General features: G+C 45.4%; 1 protein-coding gene across 1 annotated transcript in view; it reads left to right on the top strand.

Moving 5' to 3' along the window:
• Window positions 1–22,646, top strand: part of LOC113407365 (mutS protein homolog 4-like) — a 62,993-nt gene extending 40,347 nt beyond the window's left edge. Inside the window, exons 12-20 of the mRNA XM_029912387.1 lie at window positions 1,502–1,638; window positions 1,982–2,085; window positions 2,953–3,077; window positions 4,460–4,660; window positions 4,863–4,981; window positions 9,979–10,107; window positions 11,683–11,857; window positions 21,674–21,762; window positions 22,455–22,646. Of these exons, the coding sequence (XP_029768247.1) occupies window positions 1,502–1,638; window positions 1,982–2,085; window positions 2,953–3,077; window positions 4,460–4,660; window positions 4,863–4,981; window positions 9,979–10,107; window positions 11,683–11,857; window positions 21,674–21,762; window positions 22,455–22,646 (1,271 nt within the window). The remainder of the gene's footprint in view (window positions 1–1,501; window positions 1,639–1,981; window positions 2,086–2,952; window positions 3,078–4,459; window positions 4,661–4,862; window positions 4,982–9,978; window positions 10,108–11,682; window positions 11,858–21,673; window positions 21,763–22,454) is intronic.
• Window positions 22,647–26,395: the final 3,749 nt, after the last annotated feature.

The following is a 26,395-nucleotide window of genomic DNA, read 5'->3' as shown; positions in this document are numbered from 1 at the left end:
CCCCGTTAGTGTGGACTCACAAAGTCGAATTACTGTCCTTAGTGTGGACACACACGTTCGACTTTGCAATATCGATTCCACATATTCGATTTAAGTGAAATCGAACTACTCTCGTAGTGTAGACATACCCTTAGTTCACACTTTAACAGGCAAGAATGACAAATAGCACACATGAATAGTAGAATTTTTAACACCAATAATATACTATAGATTGTCTTGAGGTTCCTGTTAGCTTTGTAGCTTACAGTTGACATCACACAGAGTGAACATCACAAGAATTTAGTTGTTCCCTTGCTTTCCAAAATTTTCCTTACATAGCTGCTAAGACCCAGAGAAATGTAGGCAGGGAGGAGCTCTTTCTCCCTCCTGATGGTTAGTGCAGTCCAGTTTCACTGCAGCCCACATGTTTACAGCGGAAGAGCTCCTTTTCCTGTTACCATGCTAAGCATTGAGGAAGCAAATGCTGACACACTGGAGCACTGAGTGACGCCAGGACCCAGAAAGAACAGGAGTACTTGTGACACCTTAGAGACTAACAAATTTATTTGAGCATAAGCTTTCGTGGATTCTATGCATCCGAAGAAGTGGGATGTAGCCCACGAAAGCTTATGCTCAAATAAATTTGTTAGTCTCTAAGATGCCACAAGTACTCCTGTTCTTTTTGCAGATACAGACTAACACGGCTGCTACTCTGAATCCAGGACCCAGGTGTCCAACACAGCCCATCTTCTCTACCCAACCATTTGCTGGCCTGTGTCTCTGGTGGTAGCAACAGTGGGAGGTTGAGCCAGCTCAGTGAGGAGTGTGAATGCCAGGGAAACCTTGTTCAACAGCATCCTTCTTTTCTCCCCACACAGTAGTACAACATCAGTATTTTTCCTCATCCACCCAGGCACCCACACATGCCTGTACCCCCACTCAGCAAAATTCAGAATTCCTACCATTTAGCAGCACCTTTCCTCCTGCCACCTAATAGTCCCCTGCATCTATCACCCTCCCAGGTGGGTGGGTTGGGGTTAGGATTTAGAAATGCAAAGGATTCTGAACTATGGAGTGAGTAGGAAAAGATCGACAGCCCCAGATCTAAGCATTACAGTTACCTGTTGAGAAAGCAGCGTGGAAACACCACTGGCATGAAAGTGGATTCATCTGAAGCTTACTTCTCTGAGAAATCTTCCTTTCCAGCAGAAGGACAACCCACCCCTGAGATCCCCATGACAACATATGAATATCTTTAAAAAGAACCTATGAGTTCTCCTATTCTTACCTGGCACCTTTTGTCCACTAGTTTTATAAAGCTAATGCTCTTATTTGAATGGTTTACTAAGCTCTTTCACCTCCACACAAGCCCCCTTTCAAGGTCCTAACAAGGCTGTCTAATTTACTGGAATTGGTATCTAGATATCTGCATGATGAATTTCCTACTCAGATAACACAGTGAGTTTTATAGTATGTTAGAAAATATTTAAATTATGGCTGATTTTTTCCCCATCTTACTTAGGAATGATAACACAGCTTGGAGAAAAATACAACCTACCTTTGAAGATGAGTTTCAGCTCTGCTCGTGGATTTTTTATCCAAATGAATGCAGAATGTGCAGCATTACCTAATGGTCAGCTTCCTTCAGAATTTACAAAGGTATGTGTTCTGGACATGTTTTGTCATGCAATTAATGACTTCAGTGATATTACATAATAAATGAGGATAGAATTTATTTAACCCATATTCTTTTATACAGTGTGTTAAATGTCTAAATGTGGTATATTATTTGTGAGATGATATGAAATGTTCTAAGGTTTCTATCATTCTGATATTTGCATTTTGTTTTCTTGTTTTTTCATGCTGTTTTATTTAGGAAAAGTGAAATAAGGTAACAGTTTTGTCACTTGCTTTCCAGATTGTTCCTACTTTGTTTTCTGGAAATCTTTCTTTATGTGCGTTTATTTGACATGTATTACTTAAAGTTTGAATTTCCCTACAGATCACTAAAATGAAAAATGCATATAGTTTTACTTCAGCAGACTTAATTAAAATGAATGAAAGATGCCAGGAATCTTTGAGAGAAATTTATCACATGACCTACTTGTAAGAACATTTCAAACTCTTTAATATTTGTGTTAACTTGATTTATTTGCCATATTAACAACTAGTTGTGAGGTTTTCTAATATATTTTCATTATTAAATTATGGTGTATTGTAAAAGCACTCCAGATTGTAGAGAGAGAGTGTTCTTCACGAGAGAGCACATTAAAAGGCTAAATCTACATTATTCTGAATTATGATTAAAATGTATAGGGATTTATTCATAAAAAAGAAGAGTATCCATCACATTTATTAAACTTTTTGTAGAGTATTATCAACACAAAATGACACAATGAGTATAGCAATTTGGCAATGTGTAGCCATTATTTATATTAAGTATGCCTTTCATTTTAAGTAGAATTACCTTCAGTTTTTCCATAAATTATGCTTATAAAGGGACCCAAGGGCATATATAGTTCTCTTTTCTTCTAGATCACAAAAGCTAACATAGGCTATTTTTGGCTACATCTTCTTCTGGAGATCATGTGAACCCATTTTAAACATGAAGGACTCAAGAAACTGAAGAGTCGCACTTTTTGGAGGACAAAAGAACACCATTGGTTCCAAAGCTGTATTTTTTAGTCAATTTTGCACATGCAGCTCCCTTTCAAGCAGTGGGAGTTGCATTTGCACATCTGATGGCAGAATTTGGCCTAGAAGTTGTTCCCCAATAACTTACTATGCTTTTTAGAAATTCACACAATTGCCCATGTTTACAAATCTCTATGGCATTTATGTAATGCCTGTCATCCTAGTATCTAAGTACCATATTGACATTATGAACTTAATAATTGTTTTATTGCTGTAAACTGTATAAAGCAATAAAATATAGTAGTGTACAGTAACTAATTCAGAGCTGTTTGCTTGCAGGATAGTGTGTAAACTATTGAGTGAAATCTATGAACATATCCATTGCCTATACAAACTCTCTGACACTGTGTCAATGTTGGATATGTTGCTGTCATTTGCCCATGCCTGCACTCTTTCTGACTATGGTAAGTTTCTTTCTAAGAGATGGTAAATATAAATTAAAATGCTGGTAAAGCTACTCCCCTGTCCCCCAGTATTTATATAATAGTACCAGGTCTAGTTTGTGGCTCTTGTATTTATCTCTTCATATATTAGTCATCTATCGAACTAAAATTGGATTTCAGTTCAGTGTATGAATTACTTTTATAGCTTCATTTTTCCTATTTTTCTTTCCCCTTTTATTCATGTATTCCCCCACTTGCTTCTGAACACAATCTTGGCATGTTATTTGAGGATGGAGGGCTAAGATGTTATTTTTCTATAATAGATCATGAGGACTTGTATAAAAGATGTAATCTCTACCTGAAAACAGCCCATTAATTCCTCCAAGTATACTGTCTTTGCTGATTTGATAGCTATAGGTCAGGTCTTCTACATGGGAATATCCTTTCTGATTCTTCCACTCTTGCTCATGTTGAATAATCCCTTCTTTGTGAATAGTTCTTGTCATGGGGTGACTGGCCTTTTAGAGAGAATTAGGGACAGTCTACCCATGACTAAGGTTGGTAAGCCAGCCTTGGTGGCTAATTGGTGGACTGGGAGCTAATCGGTTGCCCAGGTGGCTGATTACTGCTCAATTAGGGGAGCACCTGACTTTAATAAAATTACCAGAACTCAGTATGGAGAGGAGGTCAGCAAGGAGCAGTGTCGGGGAAAAAAGACTCCTGATGACAGGAGACAGCAGGCAATAGAAAAGGGGGAGGGTGCCCACTCTGTCTTGGGATAGACAAATGATACCTGAACCTCAGTTCCAGGGAGAAGAACTGGATCATATCTTTATGCTATGTTAGCTAAAGCACTGGCAAGAGTTCTACCCAAGCTCCAGTGAGAACTGGGAAGGTGAAGGTGGTACCTCCAGCTCTGGGAGGAGGATGGAGGGTTATTTTATGTAAACAGCAGAAAGACTGTTCTGAACAGTACTCCAGCTCCAGGGAGGAGGACTAGGAGCCTCATGATGAAGGCAAAATACAAAACTATGTAAGAGGGGTCTCCCAAATCTGGAGCTAGTAGTAGGATTAAAGGCTCGAGTGGAAGGTCTTTCCCTGTTTGGGATATTTGTTTCTGTTAATTAAAGGGAAATGCTTTAAGGCAAGCTTGTTTTGACTTATTTTGTAGATACAGGTTGGGGGAAATGGAGGCAGCACCTTGTAGTGCTATGCCTGGCAGAGGAGTGAAGCCCCCAACTCAAGTAGCAAGACATTATTCAACAAGAGGAAGAGTAACAGACTCAGAGCTCTGCTCTGCATGAGTGATTCTTATTTTATTTAAAAATGTAACTTTTTAATAATTGTCGTAGGTTTTTTTGTAGTTAGTGCTTAACATTGCTTATAATTTTTTCTTGGTTTAGTTCGTCCAGAATTTACTGATACATTAGCAATCAAGCAGGGATGGCATCCCATTCTTGAAAAGATATCTGTGGAAAAACCTGTTTCTAATAACACGTATATCACAGAAGGCAGCAATTTTATCATTATTACAGGACCAAATATGAGTGGAAAATCAACTTACCTGAAACAGATTGCTCTCTGTCAAATTATGGCACAGATTGGTGAGCAACAGTTTACCTTATAAGTATTCTTTTGCACTACTCAAATTGTTTTCTACTGAAAATATCATTATTTACTAAGTGGAAAAATGTGTTTCTAAAAATAAGATGAGATTTTATGTGTATTACACAAGGCCAGTTTTTAGCTATAGTGTTACTACCAGTGATAACATAAGATAATTTGTACTTTTATTTTATTTTGCAGGTTCTTACGTCCCAGCAGAATATTCTTCGTTTAGAATTGCTGAGCAAATTTTCACTAGAATTGGTATGGATGATGATATAGAAACAAATTCATCAACATTCATGAAGGAAATGAAAGAGGTACAAGTTTAATTATTTTAGTATGAGGGGCCCTAATTAACATTAAGCTGGTACAGTTTACATTGGTTTATGGATTATATTTCATTGGCACTGAAACACTTTTATTTTAGACAAGCACACGTCAAGGATAGTGTAGGAGTACTTGGTCCTGCCTCAGCACAGGGGGCTGGACTAGGTGACCTCTCAAGGTCCCTTCCAGCCCTACATTTCTATGATTCTGTGTACAAACAAAGCAGTCAAAGACAACTTGGCTTCTGTATCTCTCTTCCATATTGTATGTCATGAGGAGAGAAGCATCTTTTAGAAAGGTAGGTCCCAGGCCATTTAGGGATTTACAGGTCAAAACCAGCATCAGAAAATCAACTCAGGAACTAATAGGCTGCCACTATCAAGCACAGAACTTAACACAGTCTGACATGTTATGTGAATCACAGTCTTAATGTGATTATGGGTAAAACAAACCTTTACTTAACAAGTGAATTTTGCATCAGCTTCAGTTTCCACATGAATTTAAGATGCATCCCTTCATTACAATAGTCTAGTCTTGAGGTGATACATCTGAAAGAAATGTTAATTACTGGATGGCTGTTTGTAGAGTGAAAGAAAGCTGTCTGGATGTTGCTGCTATATGATCCATTAGTTACTGCTCAGAGACTAACCAGAGGCAGGTGATGACAACCTTTTACCATGTGGTCTCCATTGTTACGTGCTAAAGCACAACCGATATTGTCAAATCGGCATCCGAACATCACCCAGTGAAGTCCCGGATTGAACAGCAATGGAAATAGTTACTCTCCAAAAAGTGACTCCATCCAGAGCCACTTAAGAGAATTGTAGACCCAGCTCTAAGAATTTGCCAATTGAATGTTGAAGGTATTTACCAGCCTAGAAGCAACCAGCTAGCTCATGTTACATGAGACAACATGATTAACATCATTGCCCTGCAAGAAACTCAAGAACCACGCTGCCATATTGCTGACTACAATCTCATCACCTACCTCCATCACCCAAAACACAGCCATGATACGTGCATCAAGCACAGCATTGAGGATTATGACCTGATAGTTGCTAGGAGCAACTCTGGAACCTTGACCATCTCAGTAAGAATCATCGAGATAAGAGTGTTTAATGTATATAAACCACTGAATACAGACTTGTCTTCTCCCCCATTACCCACAGTCTATTGCCTGGCTTATATATATGTAATTGATTTCAGTTGCCACCACACAATGTAGGGCTATGCTATTAACGATATTGTGGATGAGGCACTTGTGGAATTGTCATCAAATGAAGACACATACCTTCTTTTCTATGCAAAAGACAGAGGCACTTTTCATTCTGCCCCCTGGAAAGGATACCGCAATCCAGATCTCTGTTTCATCACCGAAGACCAGTTGAAATCCCTCAGAATATGTCTAGCATTACTTTTGCTACTTCCTACACAGCTAGCATCGACTGGTGTTAATCCACATTGCCAGTAGTCATGTCATTGCCCAAATGGCAATAGAAGTTTCAAAGGGAAACTGGCCAGGATTCATTGCAACAATTGAGGCCACCATTGACGCAATTCCACTAAAGCCTGGAAATTTTGGTTGTTTCAGCAAGCTTATCCAAATAGCTGCAAGAAAAAACATCTCTCGCAGCAATCAGAATCGATATACTCCATACGAAACCAGAAACAAAAAGGCTATTAAAGAAGAACCAAATAAATACTGCAACATCCCTGCTGAAGTCACTGAATCTAGCGTGCCATCAAAGATGACTCAAGACAGTTGAAGGTCAGGATTTCACTTACTCCAGCCACAAAGCTTGGCTAATTTTGCATCAGCTTGGGGCGGCAAACCCAGGGGAACATCAAAAGCTGGTCCAATTGCAGAAACGCTTCTTATGAACTCAAAAGTACTAGGGGACAAATCAACTAAGCATAAATTGTGCAGAGAGCTCTGACACATAGTCAGCTCACTACCTATCCCCAATCCCCGTATCATTTCCCTTCACCAAGGAGGAGGTGAATAACCTTGGAAGAATATTTCTTATATTGACAGCCAAACCAAAGCCCACTAAAGGTATGTCTACATTGCATATTCCTTTAAACGGTATATAGCATACATACACTACATGCCCTCCTCCCCCCAGCACAGGTTTAAATAGCAGTATAGACGGTGAGGTATTGTTTAGGTGAGTATAGTAAAGACATGCCTGAACCTTGTGGGTATGTACCCTACATGGCTCTCTACTCATCCAAGCAGTGACTCCCCCATCTACACTGCTATTTTTAGCAGTGTAATGTCCTGCAACTGGCTCCCCACTGCTGGAGTTTTTCCAGTTGCAGAGAAAGACTCCAGCAGCGGGAAAAGGTTCTGGCAGCTCCCCACTGCTGGAGCATTTCTCTGCCACAGGAGCTGCTGGAGCCTTTGCCCCCCATTTAAGACTCCAGCACCAGAGAGCTACACCTACTAAACATGTGGTATGCAGTGTAGACATAGCCTAAAACTGTGGTGTCAGCATATCATCTAAACAATCGAAAAACTAGGGCAGAGCTGCACATGGACTTCTGTGACTAGAAGATAAGACTGCAAAATGTCTTGATGTGATGTTAGACCAAAGCCTCACATTCCACTAGCAGAGGGGCGGGCAAACTTTTTGGCCTGAGGGCCGCATCGGGTTTCGGAAATTGTCTGGAGGGCCAGTTAGGGGAGGCTGTGCCTCCCCAAACAGCCATGCGTGGCCCGGCCCCTGCCCCCTATCCACCCCCCCCCCCCGCTTCTCACCCCCTGATGCCCCCCCGGACTCCTGCCCTATCCAACCCCCCCTGTTCCCTGACGGCCCCCCCAGGACCCCTGCCCCATCCACTCCCTGTCCCCTGACCACCCCAGAACCCCCGCCCCTGACTGCCCCCCGCCACGCCATCCAACCCCTCCTCTCATTCCTGACTGCCCCCCCAGGACCCCCGCCCTATCCAACCACCCCTTCTCCCTTTCCCTTGACCGCCCCCAGAACTCCTGCCCCTGACTGCCCCCCACCGCCCATCCAACCCACCTCCTCCTTCCTGACTGCCCCCCCGGGACTCCTGCCCCCATTAAACACCTGTGGTCCCTGCCCCCTGACCGCCCCGACCCCTATCCACACCCCTGCCCCCTGACCACCACCCCAAACTCCTCTGCCCTCTATTCAACCCCCCCTGCTCCCTGCCCCTTTACCGGTGCTCCAGCCGCGCCACCCAGAGCACCAGGACAGGCTGGAGCCAGCCACACTACCGCGCAGCACAGAGCACCGGGTCAGGCTATGGCTCTGCAGCTGCGCTGCCCCAGGAGTTGCAGCCCCGCCGCCCAGAGCATTGCGCCGGCGGTGGAGCAAGCTGAGGCTGCGGGGGAGGGGGAACAGCAGGGGAGGGGCCCGGGGCTAGCCCCCCAGGGCAGGAGCTCAGGGACCGGGCAGGAGGGTCTCGCGGGCCGGATGTGGCCCGTGGGCCGTAGTTTGCCCACCTCTGCACTAGCACCTGAAAAATATCTATGACAAAATAAAGATGTGTGTAAACCCCATCCATAAGCTGTCAGCAACAACCTGGGGAGCCGATGCAAAAAGTCTACAAACCTCTTCACTAGCCTTTGTCTACTCTGCCACAGAATACTGCTGACCCATCTAGACGCATCATTTGTCAATTCTCAGCTAAACACCATCATGCATGTCATTACAGGCACAGTAAAATCAATGCCACAATCATGGCTTCCCATACTGGCACACATCAGCCCACTCCAAATTCATTGCTACATGAGGGAACAAGGATTTTCCGATATATGAATATCTAAATAATATATCAAGATTCCAACTCAAATCCAGAAAGCTTTTTTGGCTTGCAGCGCAAGAGTTCGAAGACTTGGTGTTCTCCCACAAAGTCAATGGCGAGCAAAGTGAAAGGACACCAGTGTTCCATACAAACACCTCATCAAGGACTCAACTGAACAACCCACTGGCTTTTCACTCACATGAAAATATGCTACACTTTGAACTGAATGTGCACATCACATGGCAGATTTGCCTCTGTCCTCCATGAATGGAGACTGATACACAATTCTATTTGTGAGTGCAGAAACAGACTTCAAGCTATGAAACACCTTATCAACTAGTGTCCCAAATAATCATATATCAGTGGTATTTCTTCCATCTACGCTGCGTCACCTGAAGCAATCAATTTGATTGCCAACTTAGATCTGGACATCTAACGATGCTGTTTTTAAGCCATATGAAAAGAAGAAGAGTTTAACCAGACCTCCATATTGCAAACAGGTATTAGTAACTAGGACAACTGGACTTCTCAGGAAGCAGGGCAGAAAAATAATACCAGTAAGTTATTTTTTAAAACTTTTCTAAAATAGGCCTGCTATAAAATAAGGTACAAAAACCCACAACCATCCTTTTCTCTACCTGTTGCTCCTCTCTGTAACACCCTTCAAACTTTCTATCTTGCCTTCCATCTTCTCTTTTTTTCTTCAAGATTTTCAATGTGAGTTATGGACTTTAAGACCTGCTCCCCAACCAGCAAGCTGGAGATGAGCAGGAAGTTTTAAGAATTATTCATAATAGCTTTTCTATAAATCATGTCACAGTTTCAAGTCCAATATCTCTGAAACCATTCCAACAGGAGTAGAAATCACTGTTCCATTGGACATTAGTCTTGATGTTTCATTAGGTATTGTACCTTAAATTATTGTTGGGCCATATCTGACTGTTGCTAGTATTCCACCTGAGACCTCATTTTGAGGAAAAATTACATATTTAGAGAGAAAGAGGCAAACAGTTTTGTGGCAGGATGTTTTGTTTGTTTTAAAATGTCAGCTGTTTGGAAGCTGCTCAGAGGTGAAAGCCATGGATCTTCTGAAGGATTCTGTTCTTTACTCACATTACCAGTGGACTTTTTGTTGGTTTGTTTGGTTTTTTGGGGTGGGAGGGATTTAAAAATGTACTGCTAGAGATAACAAAGTATTTTTTTTTCTTAGATAACATATATCATGCAAAATGCTAATGACAAATCACTCATCATAATTGATGAACTTGGCAGAGGTACCAGTACTGAAGAAGGTATTGGCATTTGTTATTCAGTGTGTGAATATTTACTGAGTTTGAAGGTATTTTTTATATTTTTTAATCATTAGTCTCTAAAATTTGTAATTGTTTTCTCACGCAGCCTTAAAATGGTACCAAATAAAAACATTTTCTCATACTCCAGTCTTCATTTTATGGACAATTCTGATCTAAATAATACGGATACACTTACTGGGATTTATGGATAGAAAAGAGATTGATCAATAGATAAGAATAAGGACAAGGATGCCATACTTCCTGCCCTTCTAGTCCTTGTCCTATCCTTACCCCATCCCATTCCAACCACACGATGATCCCTTGAACACACTCCTTCTAACCCTTGGCTCCATTCATGTTCCTTCTTGTTCTTTCCTTTGGCCAAGACTTTGCCTTGGCTTTTACAATTTGCAGTGACTATACCAAGAATGAGACTGACAACAATATCCCTAAAGTAGTTGTATGGTAATTCTATGAGAATTCTGCAGTATTTGGTTCATGAAATGAACCCTTCTGTTTGTCTTTCCGTGTTGAAAGCAAACTAACTAACCTCCTCAGTTTTGCTTGGAGATTAGAGTTTATATACCTAAATCTCCAAAGGGAGCTCCCAACTGGCTGCTCCCTTTCCAAAATATGTTGGGATCCTCCACCCCGCCCCCCACCCCCTTAACTTAAAGGTGCGTAGACAGAGTTCAGTGGCTTATCAAGAGAAGTAGAAATGGCCTTTAAGCGTGTAGGAAACTCTAATTACTTCCTAGCTATGTGATTAACTTCAGCATGTTGTCAAACTTTTGCAGACCTGGACATAGGCTGGACTCTTACCCGGGCTTATTTTGGAATACTTTTGCAGATTGGTTTGAAATGTTCAAATATTTCTCATAGTTTTAGCTGAAGGACAATATATAATATCAGAATGTTCAGGCAATTTTGTGAAAATTCTTGACAGTAATTTTGGTAAAATAGTATGAAAGTTAAGAAATTCTGTGTTAGTGGCTACATTTATATATTCCATTGGGAAAGGAATCAGATAATCCAGGTTGGGAAGATCTGTTGCGTCATCCAGTCCATCTCCCTGCCAGTAAAGGATTGTATCCTAAATTCATGTTACTGCTTATTCCCAGTCTAGTTTAAAATATGTCATGTATTGAGACTTCCATTGCTCCTCTTATGAGATTGTTCCATAGCCTAATAGATCTCTCATGTGTTTTTCTGATATACAGTTTAAATGGTCCATTTTTGATATGTCATTAGGTTGATTAAACTTACTATGTTCAGCAAACAATATCACTTAATTTAAAAATGAAAGGGCTCATTTAATATATTTTTGAAACTGCTTTAAAACTGCCTGTATTTGGAGCTTTCTTTACTATTTTGCTATAATCGTGCCCATGTTTATAGTACCAAAGAAATAGATCTCTTCATTCAATTTAATATTTTTTAGTAATTTCAGGGCATTTTTTCAAAGCAATGCATGCAGATTTAGCCATCAATTAAAGTCATATTGCTAAATCCCTGTACCCACTTTGAAAATATATATTTTAACCTTATTTTGCTTAATTATAATGAAATATGAAGGATTACTTAATATGTCATAATATTTCCCTTTCTGTTGCCTAATTTAGGCATTTACTCTATTCGCTACACATTTCCTGGAACTGTGTCACATAGATGCTTTATATCCCAATGTGGAAAACAACCATTTTGAAGTGCAACATGTGAAAAACAGTGCTGGAAATAAGGAAAAAATTACTTATACTTACATACTTTCGAAAGGACACACAGAGGAAAAAAACTATGGTAATGGACTTCAGTATTGATATTAATAACTTATTAAAAAGTACATAAGATATATTAAACTATTAGGGTCTAACATTCCTACTATCCACTGACATCACTCCATATTGTGAATAATTTTTTACATAGTAACTGTTCTTCTTCGAGTGATTGCTCATGTGTATTCCACTATAGGTGTGCGTGCTTGCCACATGCATCGGTACCGGAAGTTTTTCCCTTAGCAGTAGCCGTAGTGGGGGAGCACCGCTGCGACCCCTGGAGTGGCGCCGACATATTGCGCCATAAAGGGGGCTGCATGCTCCCCCCACCCTCAGTTCCTTCTTGCCGCCAGTGAAGGTAGTCGGAACTTGCTCCAGCTCTGCTGCAGCGCTTCTAGCCTTAGTAGTACTCAGTTCACTGAACTTTTCCTTTTTGAACTTCTCTGCCTGGCTCGGGGCATGCCTCGTGGCCCAGGCTTCAAGTCCTGCGACTCTTGTCGCAATTCTATGCCCAGAAGCGATCCGCACGTTAAGTGTCTTCGCTGTCTGGGCAAATCTCACGTTACTGAAAGGTGCAAAATCTGCCACTCCTTCAAGCCGCGTACGAAGAAGGAGCGTGAGATCCGACTCCGAGCGCTTTTAATGGAGTCGGCATTGGCCCCGGCACCGACGCATCGAGCCGGTACCGCGCCGGGCTCCGCGTCGTCAACACGCGGTGAAGTGCCTCCCGCATGCCGCTCCGAATCGGCGCCCGGCACCGCGTCATCGGTACGCAGTGAGGCACCGTCGACGTCCTGGCACCGTTCCCCTGCTAAAAAGATGGGGAAATCGCTGAAGCACCGGGAGAAGAGTAAGGGGGAGGCTAGACCCGTGTTGGGCAGCCCGCGATCCCCACCGGGACAGAGACCTCCGACTCACACTGAGCGGAGTAGTCCAGTCCCGTCTGCACGAGCCTCTCTGGAGGTGTGCATGCCCTCGACACCAGAGGCAGCTCAGGCCGCGTGTGACATCCTGACGCTCCCGGTGCCCGCGGCGTCGCAGCAGTCGGCTCCCTGGTCCTGTGGGAAGCCGTCTTTATCTGCCCATCACCCTTCCATGGAGGACTCGGAAGTCGAGCCGCCTTCTCGGGTTGAGGCATCTACCAGACCCTCACAGCGCACGTCGACTCCGCAACCCGACCCCGCCATGAGCGTCTCCCACTCATCTGGTCCCAACTGTCGTCATCCCGGTAGAAAGAGGCAACACCAGACCTCTTCGTACAGTGACTCCGACAGGAGCGGGTCGGGGAGCCGTCGGCACCGCCATTCCCGCTCCAAGGCCTGGCACCGCGGAGCGCACCGAGATCCCCCGGCACCCAGGCACCACGGCCACAGGCGCCGCGGTCGGTCCCGAGTCAGCTTGTCGGAGGTGTATGTGTCATCCTCCTCCTCATCGAGGTCTCGGGGCAGGAGCCATCGTGATCGGGACCATTCCAGCCGTTCCCACGGCACCGTGCGTTCCTCCCGCACCTCGGTGTCGACACGCAGCCGCCTGTCCCGGAGCCGCGCCGCGCCGCCAGACCAACCAGTGCCTCCGGCACCTGATGTGTCTCTGCTCCAGGCAGTTCCGTGGCAGGGTCAGTGGTGCCAGCTAGCGCCATGGCCTCAGGCACCGGCGCCCCCTGGTCCTCGCTCCTTGGTGGGTGCCTCGCAGGGCCACCTTCTGTCCCCTCGGTACCGTGACCAAGCCGTCGGTGCCGATCCCCTGATGCCAGCCCCGGTACCGGACCGCGAAATAGAACCCACGGTGCCGCTGGTCGTCGACGTTGCCATCCCTTCCACCTCCGCGGCGCAGGGCGACTTGGTGGCGGTGCCGCCTCCTCCATCTTCACAAGAGGACTTTAAGGCACACCAAGAGCTGCTTCAGAGGGTGGCAGCCAATCTCGAGCTCCGGGCCGAGGAGATGGAGGAGCCCTCCAACACACTTTTTAATGTCCTCACCTCCTTGGTCCCGGGGCGTGTAGCGCTCCCATTCCACCAAGGAGTTGCTAATATCACCGCTGGCCTCTGGCAAACCCCGGCCTCTCTTGCCCCTATTTCGAAGAAGGTCGAGAGGAAGTACTTCGTCCCTGCGAAGGGTCTTGAGTACCTCTACACCCATCCAGCCCCGAACTCACTGGTGGTAGAGTCTGTCCACCATCGCGAGAGAACTGGTCAGCAGGCACCCACGCCCAAGGATAAGGACGCTCGTAGATTTGACTCATTTGGACGGAAGTCGTATTCGTCCACGTGTTTCCAGCTCAGGGTGGCCAACCATCAGGCACTCCTGAGCCGATACGAGTTCAACCTTTGGGGGTCTCTCCCCAGGTTCGAGACCTTCATCTCTGATCCCAAGCTAAAGGATTTCCGGGCGCTCGTCCAGGAAGGAACGACTGCGGCCAACGCGGCTCTACAGGCTGCTTCGGACGTGGCAGACATGGCCGCTCGCTCCTTGGCCACGGCTGTTTCCATGCAGCGCGCATCTTGGCTTACCCTCTCCGGCCTCTCGTCTGAGTCTCAGGCCATAATGCAGGACCTGCCATTTGATGGCAAGGCCCTTTTTGCCGACCAAACTGATACCCATCTGCATGAGATGAAGGACTCCTGCACTACCCTGCAGACGCTGGGCCTGTACGTCCCGCTGATAAAGGACAAGCCCAGGACTCAACCCCCCACTCCGCAAGCTAGGGGTAGATATGAACCCCCGCCAAAGCGGCAAAGGGACCAGAGGCGTCGGTCACGCCGCCAATCCCGCTCGGCCCAGCAACCTGGGGCTTCGAAGGGCAAGCGCCCTGGGAAATGGCGTTTTTGACTTGTTGCGGGGGGTCACCGGGCCTGTTGCCAGTGTTCCCCCCACCCAGTTAATAAAGTTACCCTTTTCAACCGTTTATCGGCTTTCCGACTCCAATGGTCCAGTATTACAATGGATCAATGGGTCCTCATTACCATCTCCCAGGGATACAGGCTACAGTTCCTCTCAGCCCCTCCGGATTGCCCCCCGTCTGGGTACCAGACCGGGGACCCGGAGCATGCCCTCCTCCTCCGCCAGGAGGTAGAGCGCCTTCTCTCCCTGGGAGCGGTAGAAAGGGTACCTCGGGAATACCGGGACAAAGGGTTTTACTCCAGGTATTTCCTCGTCCCCAAGGCAAAGGGCGGGCTCTGGCCCATCCTCGACCTGCGGAACCTCAACCAGTTTCTGGTGCATTACAAATTCCGCATGGTTTCCCTGGCCTCTATAATTCCATGTCTAGACCAGGGGGATTGGTTTACGTCACTGGACCTTCAGCATGCGTACTTTCACATCCACATTTTCGAGGGTCACAGGTGCTTCCTTCGTTTCCTGGTGGGGCAGGACCACTACCAGTTTACGGTCCTCCCTTTTGGCCTCTCTACGGCCCCCAGGGTGTTTACGAAGTGTATGGCCGTGGGTGCAGCTCACCTCAGGAGGAAAGGGCCGCAGATCTTCCCCTACCTAGACAACTGGCTGCTCAAGGGCCGGTCCCGGTCTTTGGTGCAGCAGCAGACGAGCTTCCTCCTCGGCGCCTGCGGTGCGCTCGGCCTGCTGGTAAACGAGGAGAAATCCATGTTGGTCCCAGTTCAGCGCATAACCTTTATAGGCGTGCTGTTAGATTCCCGGACGGCCACGGCCTCCCTTCCGCGGGACAGGCTCGAGATGCTCGAAGCTCTCATCGCCTCGATCACGGCCTCTCCGGTAACTACGGCATGGGCGTGCCTTCAAATCCTGGGCCACATGGCAGCATGCACCTACGTGGTGCGACATGCCAGGCTCCGAATGAGGCCCCTCCAGCTTTGGCTGGCCTCCCGGTACTCTCAGGCCAGCCAAAGGCTGGGCAAGGTTGTCACGGTACCACCCGCGGTGCTGGCGAACCTTCAATGGTGGACCTTCCCGAGCAACATGGGTATTCCTTTCCGAGAGCCTCCTCCCTCCCTCGATTTGGTGTCCGACGCCTCGGACCTGGGCTGGGGAGACCACATGGGGTTGTTCAGGACCCAGGGTATGTGGTCCCCCGAGGAACGGACCCTGCACATAAATGTCAGGGAGCTCAGGTCCGTATGCCTAGCGTGCGTGGCCTTCTGCCAGCACATACACGGGAAGGTGGTCAGAGTCCTCACGGACAACACAACTGCCATGTATTTCATCAACAAGCAGGGTGGCACAAGCTCCTGGGCACTATGCCAGGAAGCCCAGTTCCTGTGGGAGTTTTGTATAGCCCACAGCATACTCCTGCGGGCCTTCTACCTGCCCGGCAAGAGCAACACCCTCGCGGATCGCCTGAGCAGCGTATTCTCCCAGCAGCACGAGTGGTCCCTGCACAGGGAGGTAGCCAAGGGGATCTTCCTACAGTGGGGTGCTCCCCAGGTAGACTTGTTCGCCACCGCTCAGAACCGGCAGTGTCCCCGGTTTTGCTCCAGAGCAGGAGTGGGCAACGGAGCAGTATCAGATGCATTCTGCTTCCATGGTCGGGGCCCCTGTTGTACGCCTTCCCTCCCTTTCCCCTAATAGGCAGGGTCCTCCAGAAGGTGAAGTTAGACCGGGTAAGGGTTATCCTCATAGCCCCGTCAACACTGGTACGGGACCCTACTTCAACTTTCAGCAGCCCCACCCCGCAGGCTCCCGCTCCGCCCCGATCTCCTCTCTCAAGACCAGGGTCGTCTCCTCCATCCCAACATAGCTGCGCTCCACCTGACAGCGTGGCTGCTCCGTGGCTAACCGAGGAGGAACACGTGCTCTGCGGGAGTGAGATCTGTCCTGCTAGAGAGTAGGAAACCTTCCACGCGTCAGGCCTACCTCGCTAAATTGTGTAGGTTCTCTTGGTGGGCGAGGAATAGAGGTTCCTCTCCCTCTTCCGCCTCTATCTACTTGGTTCTGGATTACCTCCTCTCCCTGCGGACCCAGGGGCTAGCCCCCTCTTCTATCAGGGTGCACCTGGCGGCCATCTCGGCCTTCCACCCTCCAGTGATGGGACAGTCGGTGTTCTCCCACCACAAGACTTCCAGGTTTCTGCGGGGTTTGGATAGGGCGTTCCCTTATGCTAGACCCCCGGTCCCTCCCTGGGATCTGAACCTGGTATTGTCACGCCTCACAGGGCCTGCCTTTGAGCCTTTAGCCACCTGCTCATGGTCCCACCTCTCCTGGAAGGTGGCGTTCCTGGTGGCCATCACTTCAGCCCGCTGGATCTCCGAGCTTAGGGCTTTGACTTCTGAACTGCCGTATACGGTCTTCCATAAGGATAAGGTTCAGCTCCGCCCTCACCCTGCTTTTTTGCCAAAGGTGGTCTCGGCTTTTCACATGGATCAGGATATTTTCCTCCCGATCCTCTGCCCTAAGCCCCATTCCTCCTATGAGGAACGCCGCCTGCACATGTTAGACGTGCGCAGAGCGCTGGCCTTTTACCTGGAAAGAACCAGGCCATTTAGGAAGTCCCCCCAGCTTTTCATTGCTTCGGCCGAGCGCATGAGGGGGCAACCGGTGTCCATCCAGCGGATCTCCCGCTGGATCACCTCGTGCATTCGCACCTGTTATGACTTGGCAGGGGTTCCCCCACCTCCTATTGTGACGGCGCATTCGACGAGGTCCCAGTCCTCGTCTGCAGCCTTTCTGGCTCATGTCCCCATTCAGGACATCTGTAGGGCTGCTACGTGGTCCTCTGTCCATACTTTTGCATCGCACTATGCGATCGTCTCCCAATCAAGGGATGACGCCAGGTTTGGTAGGGCGGTGCTTCGCCCTGGTAACCCTTAAACCTTTACCTTTAAACTCCTACCCGCCTCCATCAGGGTTAGCTTGGAGTCACCTATAGTGGAATACACATGAGCAATCACTCAAAGAAGAAAGGACAGTTACCTGTTCTGTTACTGGCGTTCTTTGAGATGGGTTGCTCAGGTGTATTCCACATCCCACCCTCCTTCCCACTGGCGGAGTTGTCTGGCAAGAAGGAACTGAGGGTGGGGGGGAGCACGCAGCCCCCTTTATGGCGCGATATGTCGGCGCCACTCCAGGGGTCGCAGCGGTGCTCCACCACTACGGGTACTGCTTAGGGAAAAACTTCCGGTACTGATGCACGTGGCGAGCACGTACACCTATAGTGGAATACACCTGAGCAACACATCTCGAAGAACGCCAGTTACGGAACAGGTAACTGTCCTTTACAAGTTCAGCGGTGGCCTAGAAGAACTTCATCATGCCACTGAAGATGCCATTGCTTGGCTAGACAACTATGCACATGCTAAATAAATAAACAGGTTAAAATACTGTTCCACTTATTTTTGTATTTTAAATAGTTGTGTAATAAGGTAGTTATTTTGTGTCCACAGTATGAAAAACTTAATTGTCTAATAAAATGATCTTTTTGCTCTCAGACTTCACCTGGCATCTTCAACTGGTTGAGAACACAGTGACCTGTGAACACAGTTTTTAAGGTCAGGCTTGACAAAGCCCTGGCTGGGATGATTTAGTTGGGAATTGGTCCTGCTTTGAGCAGGGGGTTAGACTAGATGACCTCCTGAGGTCCCTTCTAACCCTGATATTCTATGATTCTATGACCTGAGTTGGGTCACGCTGAGCACATAATAGCTGTACTGAGTGCTCTGCATTGGTTTCCTGTTTGATTATGGGAGCAATTCAAGGTGCTGTGAGATAGTCTTAAATGGATGCCTGCACATTCAAGACTTATCTGAGAGCTGCCTCTTTTGTATTTGCTCATATAGGATGATATAAAAAAGTTAACTAAAAGCTGTACCCATTTGGCTCATCCTAAATGAATGAAGTTTTATTAAAAATGACAAATTAATGTTCATAGATGTGTGCCTCAGTTTATTTATGCAGAGAGGTGCTTTTTATCCTTTGAAATGTCAAAACTGTGTTCTTGGGAAAGTGGGTTCATTTATCCTTTAAATTTAATATAAACTGTAGTGAAGCAGACTGTGTAACAGATTAAAACATTTTATTTGTGTCTCATTGTCATCCATTCATTTCTTTATAGACCCATAATCCTTCAGGGAGTGAAAAGAATCCACATAATGTTTCTGAGGGCTGGTCTACACTACCCCTTATGTTGATATAACTTATGTCACTCAGGGATGTAAAAAAGACACCCCCCCTGAGCGATGCAAGTTACATTGACTTAAGTGCTGGTGTGGGCAGCAGTACATCAGTGGGAGACGCTCTCCTGCCAACATAGTTACCACCTCTCACGGAGGTGGAGTAATTATGCTGATGGGAGAGCTCTCTCCTGTCAGCATAGTGTGTCTTTACCAGACACACTACAGTGGAGCAGCTGCATCAATGCAGCTGCGCTGATGTGGTGCTTCTAGTGTAGACTAGGTATAAATGCTAGATTTTGTAGTTGGATCCCTGATTTAGCTGGTTTAATCAATAGGGAGTTGTCTCACAACACACAATTTTTACAAGTCTGAGATAGCTGAAGATTATAAATTATTCGAGTTAAAGTTAGAATTAATTTAATATAAAATGTTCCTTCTATGCCTTTATCAAAATTTCACTGCTAATTTGCCTCACATTGGTAACACAAGGCCAGTTTTGGGGATTTTTTACAAGATGAGTTCTGAAGAATTATACATAGATTTATAGGACTGGAAGAATTCATGTCCCCCGCAGATTTCTTTGCTTCCCCACAGAAAAATGACTTTCTGACAGGGAAGAGCAGTCACGCGCCACTCCCTAGCTGTGCAGGTACATTGTTTCAGGCACCCAGAGCAGCCGGCAGAGAGGTAAATCACCACAGGGCTGGGGACACCCCAGCCAGTGACTTCTACTCTGAGCCGGATCAGCTGCTAGTCCCGGCTGGGCTGGAAGCAGGAGAGGACGGGACTTCCTCTTCCCCTGCAAGGAGTGGGTGAGGCTGTGTCAGACCAACCCCCAGAAACCTCCCCCAGCTGCAGGAAGCTCAGCATCCTCCCCTGCTTCCTGCCCCCATCGCTCCTCAGCTGTGGGGGGGGGGAGGGGTCACTGCTCGCCCATCCCCCCGACCTCCCATACCCAGACACCCCTGCCAAGCCTGACCCTCACCCAGAACCCCCCTGGCCTTTCATATCTGAACCTCATCCCAACCCCTGCATCTGGAGGCCCCCTGCACCCAGAACCCCTGCCTCTGGACTCCCATTCCTGCACCCAGACCACCCCCACTGAGCTTCCTGCACTCAAACTCCCATCCTCCCATGCCACTGGCCCCCAACTAGCTCCACCCAGACCTCCACCCCACCAAGCCCCACTCCCCCAGAACCCAGACCCCTCTGCTGAGCCCCAACCACTTTCACCTGGAAGCCCATGCAGAGTCCCATTGCCCCTGCACATGGAAGCCCCCCAATGAGCCTCTTTGAATCCAGATCCCCTCACACCTAGATCCCCAACTGAGCTGCCTACACCCAGATTGTCCCACCAGAATCCTCTCACTCCACACCTGGATCCCTCCCACACTGAGTCCCTCCACACTTGGATCTTGCCTGGTTGAGCCTGCCTGCCCCACATCTGGGGCAGAGGGGCAGGGCCCCAGGGTGTTTCTGGGGCAGGCCCAGGCCTTGTCCTGTGTCAGGGTTGGGTGCAGTCTCACCACTGAGTCCCGAGGAGTGGGGAGGCTGCAGGGTGATCTCCCACCTTCGTACAGCCGATGGCCTGTGCGCCCCACTGCCATGCTGTAGTCTCTGCATTTATTTATTGACAAATAAAACTTGCAGAATTTTAAACTGTGCAGAATTTTAAATTTTTTGATGCAGAATGCCCTCAGGAGTAGTGTTCAGTTGAGACACCTGGTCTGCCAGCATCACTGGGGGATTTAAGGACTCCTAGGAGCCTTGCTGTTTCCTCTCAGCTTTCAGGGGAGGCAGAAGCATGCAGCCCAGCTATTGAAAAGAGAAGCTTTTCAGCAGCTGTTGGATTGGATTAGGCCTCAAGTTCTCCTAGACCAGTTAAGGGATGGAGGAAGAATGAAACATCACAGTCTTGGGAGCAGGACAGGCATCAGTGATACTCTGTCCCTCTTCCCAAAGACAAATGGCTCATCAGGTGAGAGACTGGAACACACAGCGTCTCAACCATTTTCACTGACCCTGGAAACCGGCCACTCAAATTCTGCTCTCCACCTCATTCTCCTCACTGAGTAAGGCTCCTTCTGTCTAGGATTGTCATCTCCGAGGTACAAAAAAACAGGACGTCCAAGATGATGTCCTGAGCCCATAAAAATGTATGGCTGACAGCGTGTATTGATCACCCTTACAGATTTCCTGGGACATTATCTCAGGAAAGGACGAACCGGAGAAAATCTGGACAGGTGGCAACCCTACTTTTGTTCCACACCCAGCTCTTCTCTCTTCTCTATTGGATCAGACTTAAGTGAAGGCTGCTAAACCCACTTCCCGACTTTTGTTCTACAATCCTCTTAGTGAGGGATTCTTCTTCCTACTCTGTAGACTTTGCCCCTCTTTCAGTAATGGAAAAAGAGCTGCCTATTCACAACCCTAGTATTACAGCTGATGCTTCTGAGCATAAGCAGTTAGTGACATCAGCAGTTAGCTTGTGTCATAATAGCTATTGTGAATACATAGAATATATATGTTTTAGAGCAGGCATCATCACAGACCCTGAATAACTTGATTTAATCCCAGCTCTTCATAAGTCATACTGCTAGGAAAATTATTGAGTTCAGATACAGAGGAGAGGAAACTTGTAGGGGAATTAAATAAAAATTCTTTTTGAAAAAATTCATTTTAGAGTGACATTTTGATTAAGGTAAGCATTCATTCTGGCACAGACAGTAAAGGACTACTTCATATTTTTTTATATTTAGGATTAAAAGCTGCAGAAGTTTCTTCTCTACCACCATCAATAATTTTGGATGCAAAGGAGATCACAACTCATATTGCTAGACAAATTTTGGTATGTAGTAGTAATTTGCAGTAGTCAAATTATAATCTTATAAAACACATACCTTCAATATATTCTCGTGTATTGTCTATTGTTTGATAAAAATGTAAGTAGCTCAATGATATATTACAGAGGTACATAAGTATGGCACATAAAAATAAGATCTAATGATATAGGGCAACTGTGTTACTGGTTATTGGGAATTTTTAAAGAAAATCAGTTTTACTTTTAACAAATTTGCTAATAAAATTACTGCGAGAAAGGGAGAGAAGGATTTTATTTTATTTTATTTTCAAAAAGCTTCTTTATTTCATGAACTGTTGCGAAAAAATAAATAAATCTGTAATTTATTTATATAACCTTTGTAACCTTTCACCAGAATTTTACAGACTAAGAAGCTGTTCCTAGGATAGATTTCAAACAGATTTCTCAGTTCATTCTGGTGTTAGGTCAAGAAACTAAACATTATGTTTTTGGGAGCAGTTTTAATGGGTTTTACTGAAGATCACTGTCAAATGACAACACAGAGCTCTGTCATTACTATTATGAAGTACTAGACAAGGTCCTAGATAGAATCTGCAAACGGTATATCAGCAGACTCGGTATATCAGATATGGGACAGGCAGAAAACAGCCAACATTACTACTTCAATAAATGAATATCTGTGTTCACATTTTATTGTATGTGTTTATTTTTAACAACAGCAAAAGCAAAGAACCACTCCTGAGACATTAAGACAAAGGGCTGTATACCATCTAGCAACAAGGCTGGTTCAGACTGCAAGGAACTCTCGATTGGATCCAGACAGTTTGCGAATATTCTTGAAAGGCCTGAAAAAAAAGTATGAAGCTGATTGTCCTGTGTCTGGACAAGCACAAACTGAAGATGGACAGTAATTTATAGCTTACACCGATGGACTAATTTATTTGGTGCTGGCCAGAATATTTATTTTCTGTATCACTGACATGTAATGTTTTTTATTTTTTTAAATCTTTGATTCTCATCATAAATTATATTCACTACTGAAGCACCACATTCCCTATATGTGGGTATAAATAGTTATTCCTCTGAAGAATTTTTTTGGAGCAAATTTTAAACAGAAGCATTTATTTTGTATAAATAGTATAACTATGAAACAATTTTTTTCCATATGACTTTTGATATGTCAGTGATGGCCAAAAGTCCCTATATGCTTTCTTCTGAAGAGATTGAGGGCAGGGGGCCCCACTCCATTTTGCTAGAGATTGGTGGAAACACTACTCCAACTCTTCTCTAGCAACAGAGGATGGTGAATAGGTTTATTTCAAAATAGAAAATTAACCCTTTTACAGAGTCTTCAATACATCTCTCCACCTCCTGGAGCTGGATTAAATCCTTCTAAGATGCATGGCCCCAGTATGGAGAGAAGGAATAGATCAAACCAAAGAAAGGGAGTTGTGGTAGGCAGACAACTTATTTGCTCTTCCTGGATATAACTCCCGGGCAAATGAGGAGGTGTTGTTTTGGCCTTCCACCAAATGACACCTGTCTGTGGAATAGGTCAGTCAACAGCAAAGCCAGCATCCTTGGTTGGCCTTTTTACAGAAAATTGCACATACATTAACATGGTTAAGCTTTTAGCATTCCTGATGCCTAAACATTAAAGGAATCTCATTAACATTAAAACTACATTTGACTGAACATGCTTTTCATGTACTACAGTTACAAGTAACATCTAAGATTACTTCTTTATAATTATGACAAAGGCTAGAGAAAGTATTATTTCAGCTCTGTCTTTTCTGTTTGTTTTTTTGTGCATTTGACAACACTTTAGTCACTTCACTCTTATGTAGATGGCTAGTTTTTCTGTCTAGTCTCATGCAGTGATATATTGACATCACCTACTAGCCAGAGGCAGAGCATTTACCACACCTCTGGAAATAATTTTGGCTGAAGGTGGCCAAATTTAGGGTCCAATCACGGCTCTGAGTTGGGGCCAGTGAGGATCTCTCTCCACCTCAGTGGAAGCTCCAGGAGGGATTCCCTTTAATCTTGTGCCCACCTTCTCTTTAAGCAACCATGTGGGGGCACAATCTAGCCTATAAAAAGTTAGTTAAACTATTCATAGTTTAAGGATTTATTAAGTGTTTGTATAACATTTAATAAATAGCCTTTTCTAAATTACAGTAGTTTACTTTTTTCTTGGGCATATTTTATTTTCACATATTTCAAAAATATCAAGGGAAAAAACTTTTTAAACTCAGTCTCCACGGTTTCCTTTTCAAGAGTGTCTCCTGCCTTAGCCGTGTCAATTACAAAGAGAAATGAAAGACACAGCATTTTGGTTGAAGGCAGTTTGCAGCAAAGACTTCACAATCCCCAGGGGCTTCCAATGATTTTACATTGATTTTTAAATCAGTTGAAAACTCCGCCAATACATTTTTTCTCCAATGTTTTTCCCCCCTTTTATGGATTATTATTATTCACACAGCACCCAAAATGTGATAGACACTTTACATAGGCATGACTGGTCTCTGCTTCAAAGAGTTTACAATCGAAACTGAAGATGCAGACAAAAATGGGAGTAAGGAAGTAACAAAAGAAAATTAATGCTTGCTGACTTGTCCCAACAATATTCCCACTGAACTGTTCTCTATCTTATCATTTTTAATCTCTTATTATATGTGGAGATTGTAGGGATGCTTCAAGGCAAGGCTGCCTAACACTTTCTACTATAAGACCTTTTTTTCAGTTGCTTATAACTTCGCCAAACTTTAGGCTGAAATTTCTCATACTGCATGTCTGCCTCAGGTTGATTCTTTTTGGATCTTTACGGCAAAAATAGTTCAGCCATTTCTCAGAACAAGGTTAGGGACATATAGGTTGTTTTGCCCTCATTAAAAACATTCTTACAACTGTTTCAGTGTGAAGCTTCAGTACCTCCATGGTTTAGAGCAGGAACATGAAATTTGCTGAAGGGGGAAGTGTTGCCCGCATGTCAGGGAAGTGCATTTTTTTGTACCCATAAAACAAATTTGGCATAATTATAGGTCTCAGAAAAACCAGAATTCACACATGCTCAGTAGAGAATTGTTAGACTTTGGCAACTAAATTCTCTAAAGATTCCATCTGTTCTGAGTATGCTGCAGCCTGAGGCAGCAGGGGCTGAAAAGAACTTTTCTGTAATTGTGCCTCATGGCTGCCAGGGTCCACTGTGGCACCAGACACAGGAACGGAAACCCAGGGAAATGCTCTCACCTGTACTCGCAATGTTCCTGCATTATTGCTTCCTCATCTACTGATTCCTAGAATATCAGTTTCATGGGTAGTGTTAGTCTATAGAGTGTAACTTTTTAGCCATAACTGAACATTTTTATTCCAAGCTGAACACACAGATGGCAAATTACTCAGTTCCTCGGAGGAGAGAGTGAGGGAAAAGGCAGTTAGGAAAGAGCTATTGACCTCTGCATCTGTTTTTTTTCATAAGGTAGCAGACAGTTTATGCAAAGGTTACTGCAGACACAGAGTCAAGGTCTCTAACATGACAAACCCAATCTTATCTCCATGGCCTTTCAGAATGACTAAATCTGGTTTTAGTAATCCTATCTCTAACCACTATAAGACACCCTCCTTTTCCAGAACCGGAGATAGACTCCAAGATTCCTGATCACCAGTATTCTACTGCTAACTAGGAAATAGTTGCATAACCCACTGGGAAAATGCATGTTAAGTCCTCCTCCACTGGGTGGTCTACAGAAGGGCTGTTACTCCTGTAGCTCAATAGTAAGGGTCTAAGATAGGAGTCTGAAGATCAGGAAGTTCAAACCCTGCTGATCTGTGTGGGAGGACTGAATAGTTGCATGTGCTTCATACATACGGAGAGACCACCGCTTTAAAACAGATTTTGTACTTTGAAAGTATGTTGCGCTGTACACTATGATTTGAATCACCAAAATACTTATGTTTTGTTTCTGGAAAGAAAGTCTCCTAAAACAGGTTTCTTTCAAAAGGGGAGGCTTGTTCTCACAGCTTTCTCAGTAAAGCATCCCTTTTATGCTCATGATTTTTCCATGTTTGGACTGTTTTGAATTTGTTTCTAAAACATTGTTTTCCTATTAGACACACAATATTCCCAGGAGAAGACTTTCCAGACCTCCCATTTAAATCTGGTTGGTAAAAATGTGTAGATGATGAGCCTTAGTGCACTGAGCTACCATACCAACAATAGAGTGTAGCCATGATGGCACGGGCAGCCAGAGGACCTACCTGCCCTGAGAATGTGCCTAGTGTCTTAGACAGGAACTTACTCAGGGTAGCTAGCCACTCTGACTGCTATGACCACACTCTGTTCTTAGCATGCTAGCTTGATCAGAGCTAACACAAGTATGTCTCCTCGAGCTGGGAATTACACCCCAGCTCAAAGTGCAGACATTCTTTTAGGAGAATGATTTAAGCCTTTTCCTTCTTCTTCCCTCCCTCCAAGTACCAAAACACTTTCTTTGTGCATGTTTTATGTATAGAAATGTAGCATTAAACGCCCATAATTTCCTGGGGTCCATCTCTGGCCATTTTGCACCATTTCCATGCAACTCAGTTCAAGGTGGGTAGAGTGGAGAGAAATGCTGTTTTGTTCCCTCTCTAGCTGTAGCCCAGGTAGTACAGTAGG

This window comes from Terrapene carolina, unplaced genomic scaffold (assembly GCF_002925995.2).
Source record: "Terrapene carolina triunguis isolate 2854851 unplaced genomic scaffold, T_m_triunguis-2.0 Scaffold211, whole genome shotgun sequence".
NCBI lineage: Eukaryota > Metazoa > Chordata > Testudines > Emydidae > Terrapene > Terrapene triunguis.
The sequence above is the reverse complement of the archived record's forward strand: the minus strand, read 5'-3'. Positions and strand labels throughout refer to the sequence as shown.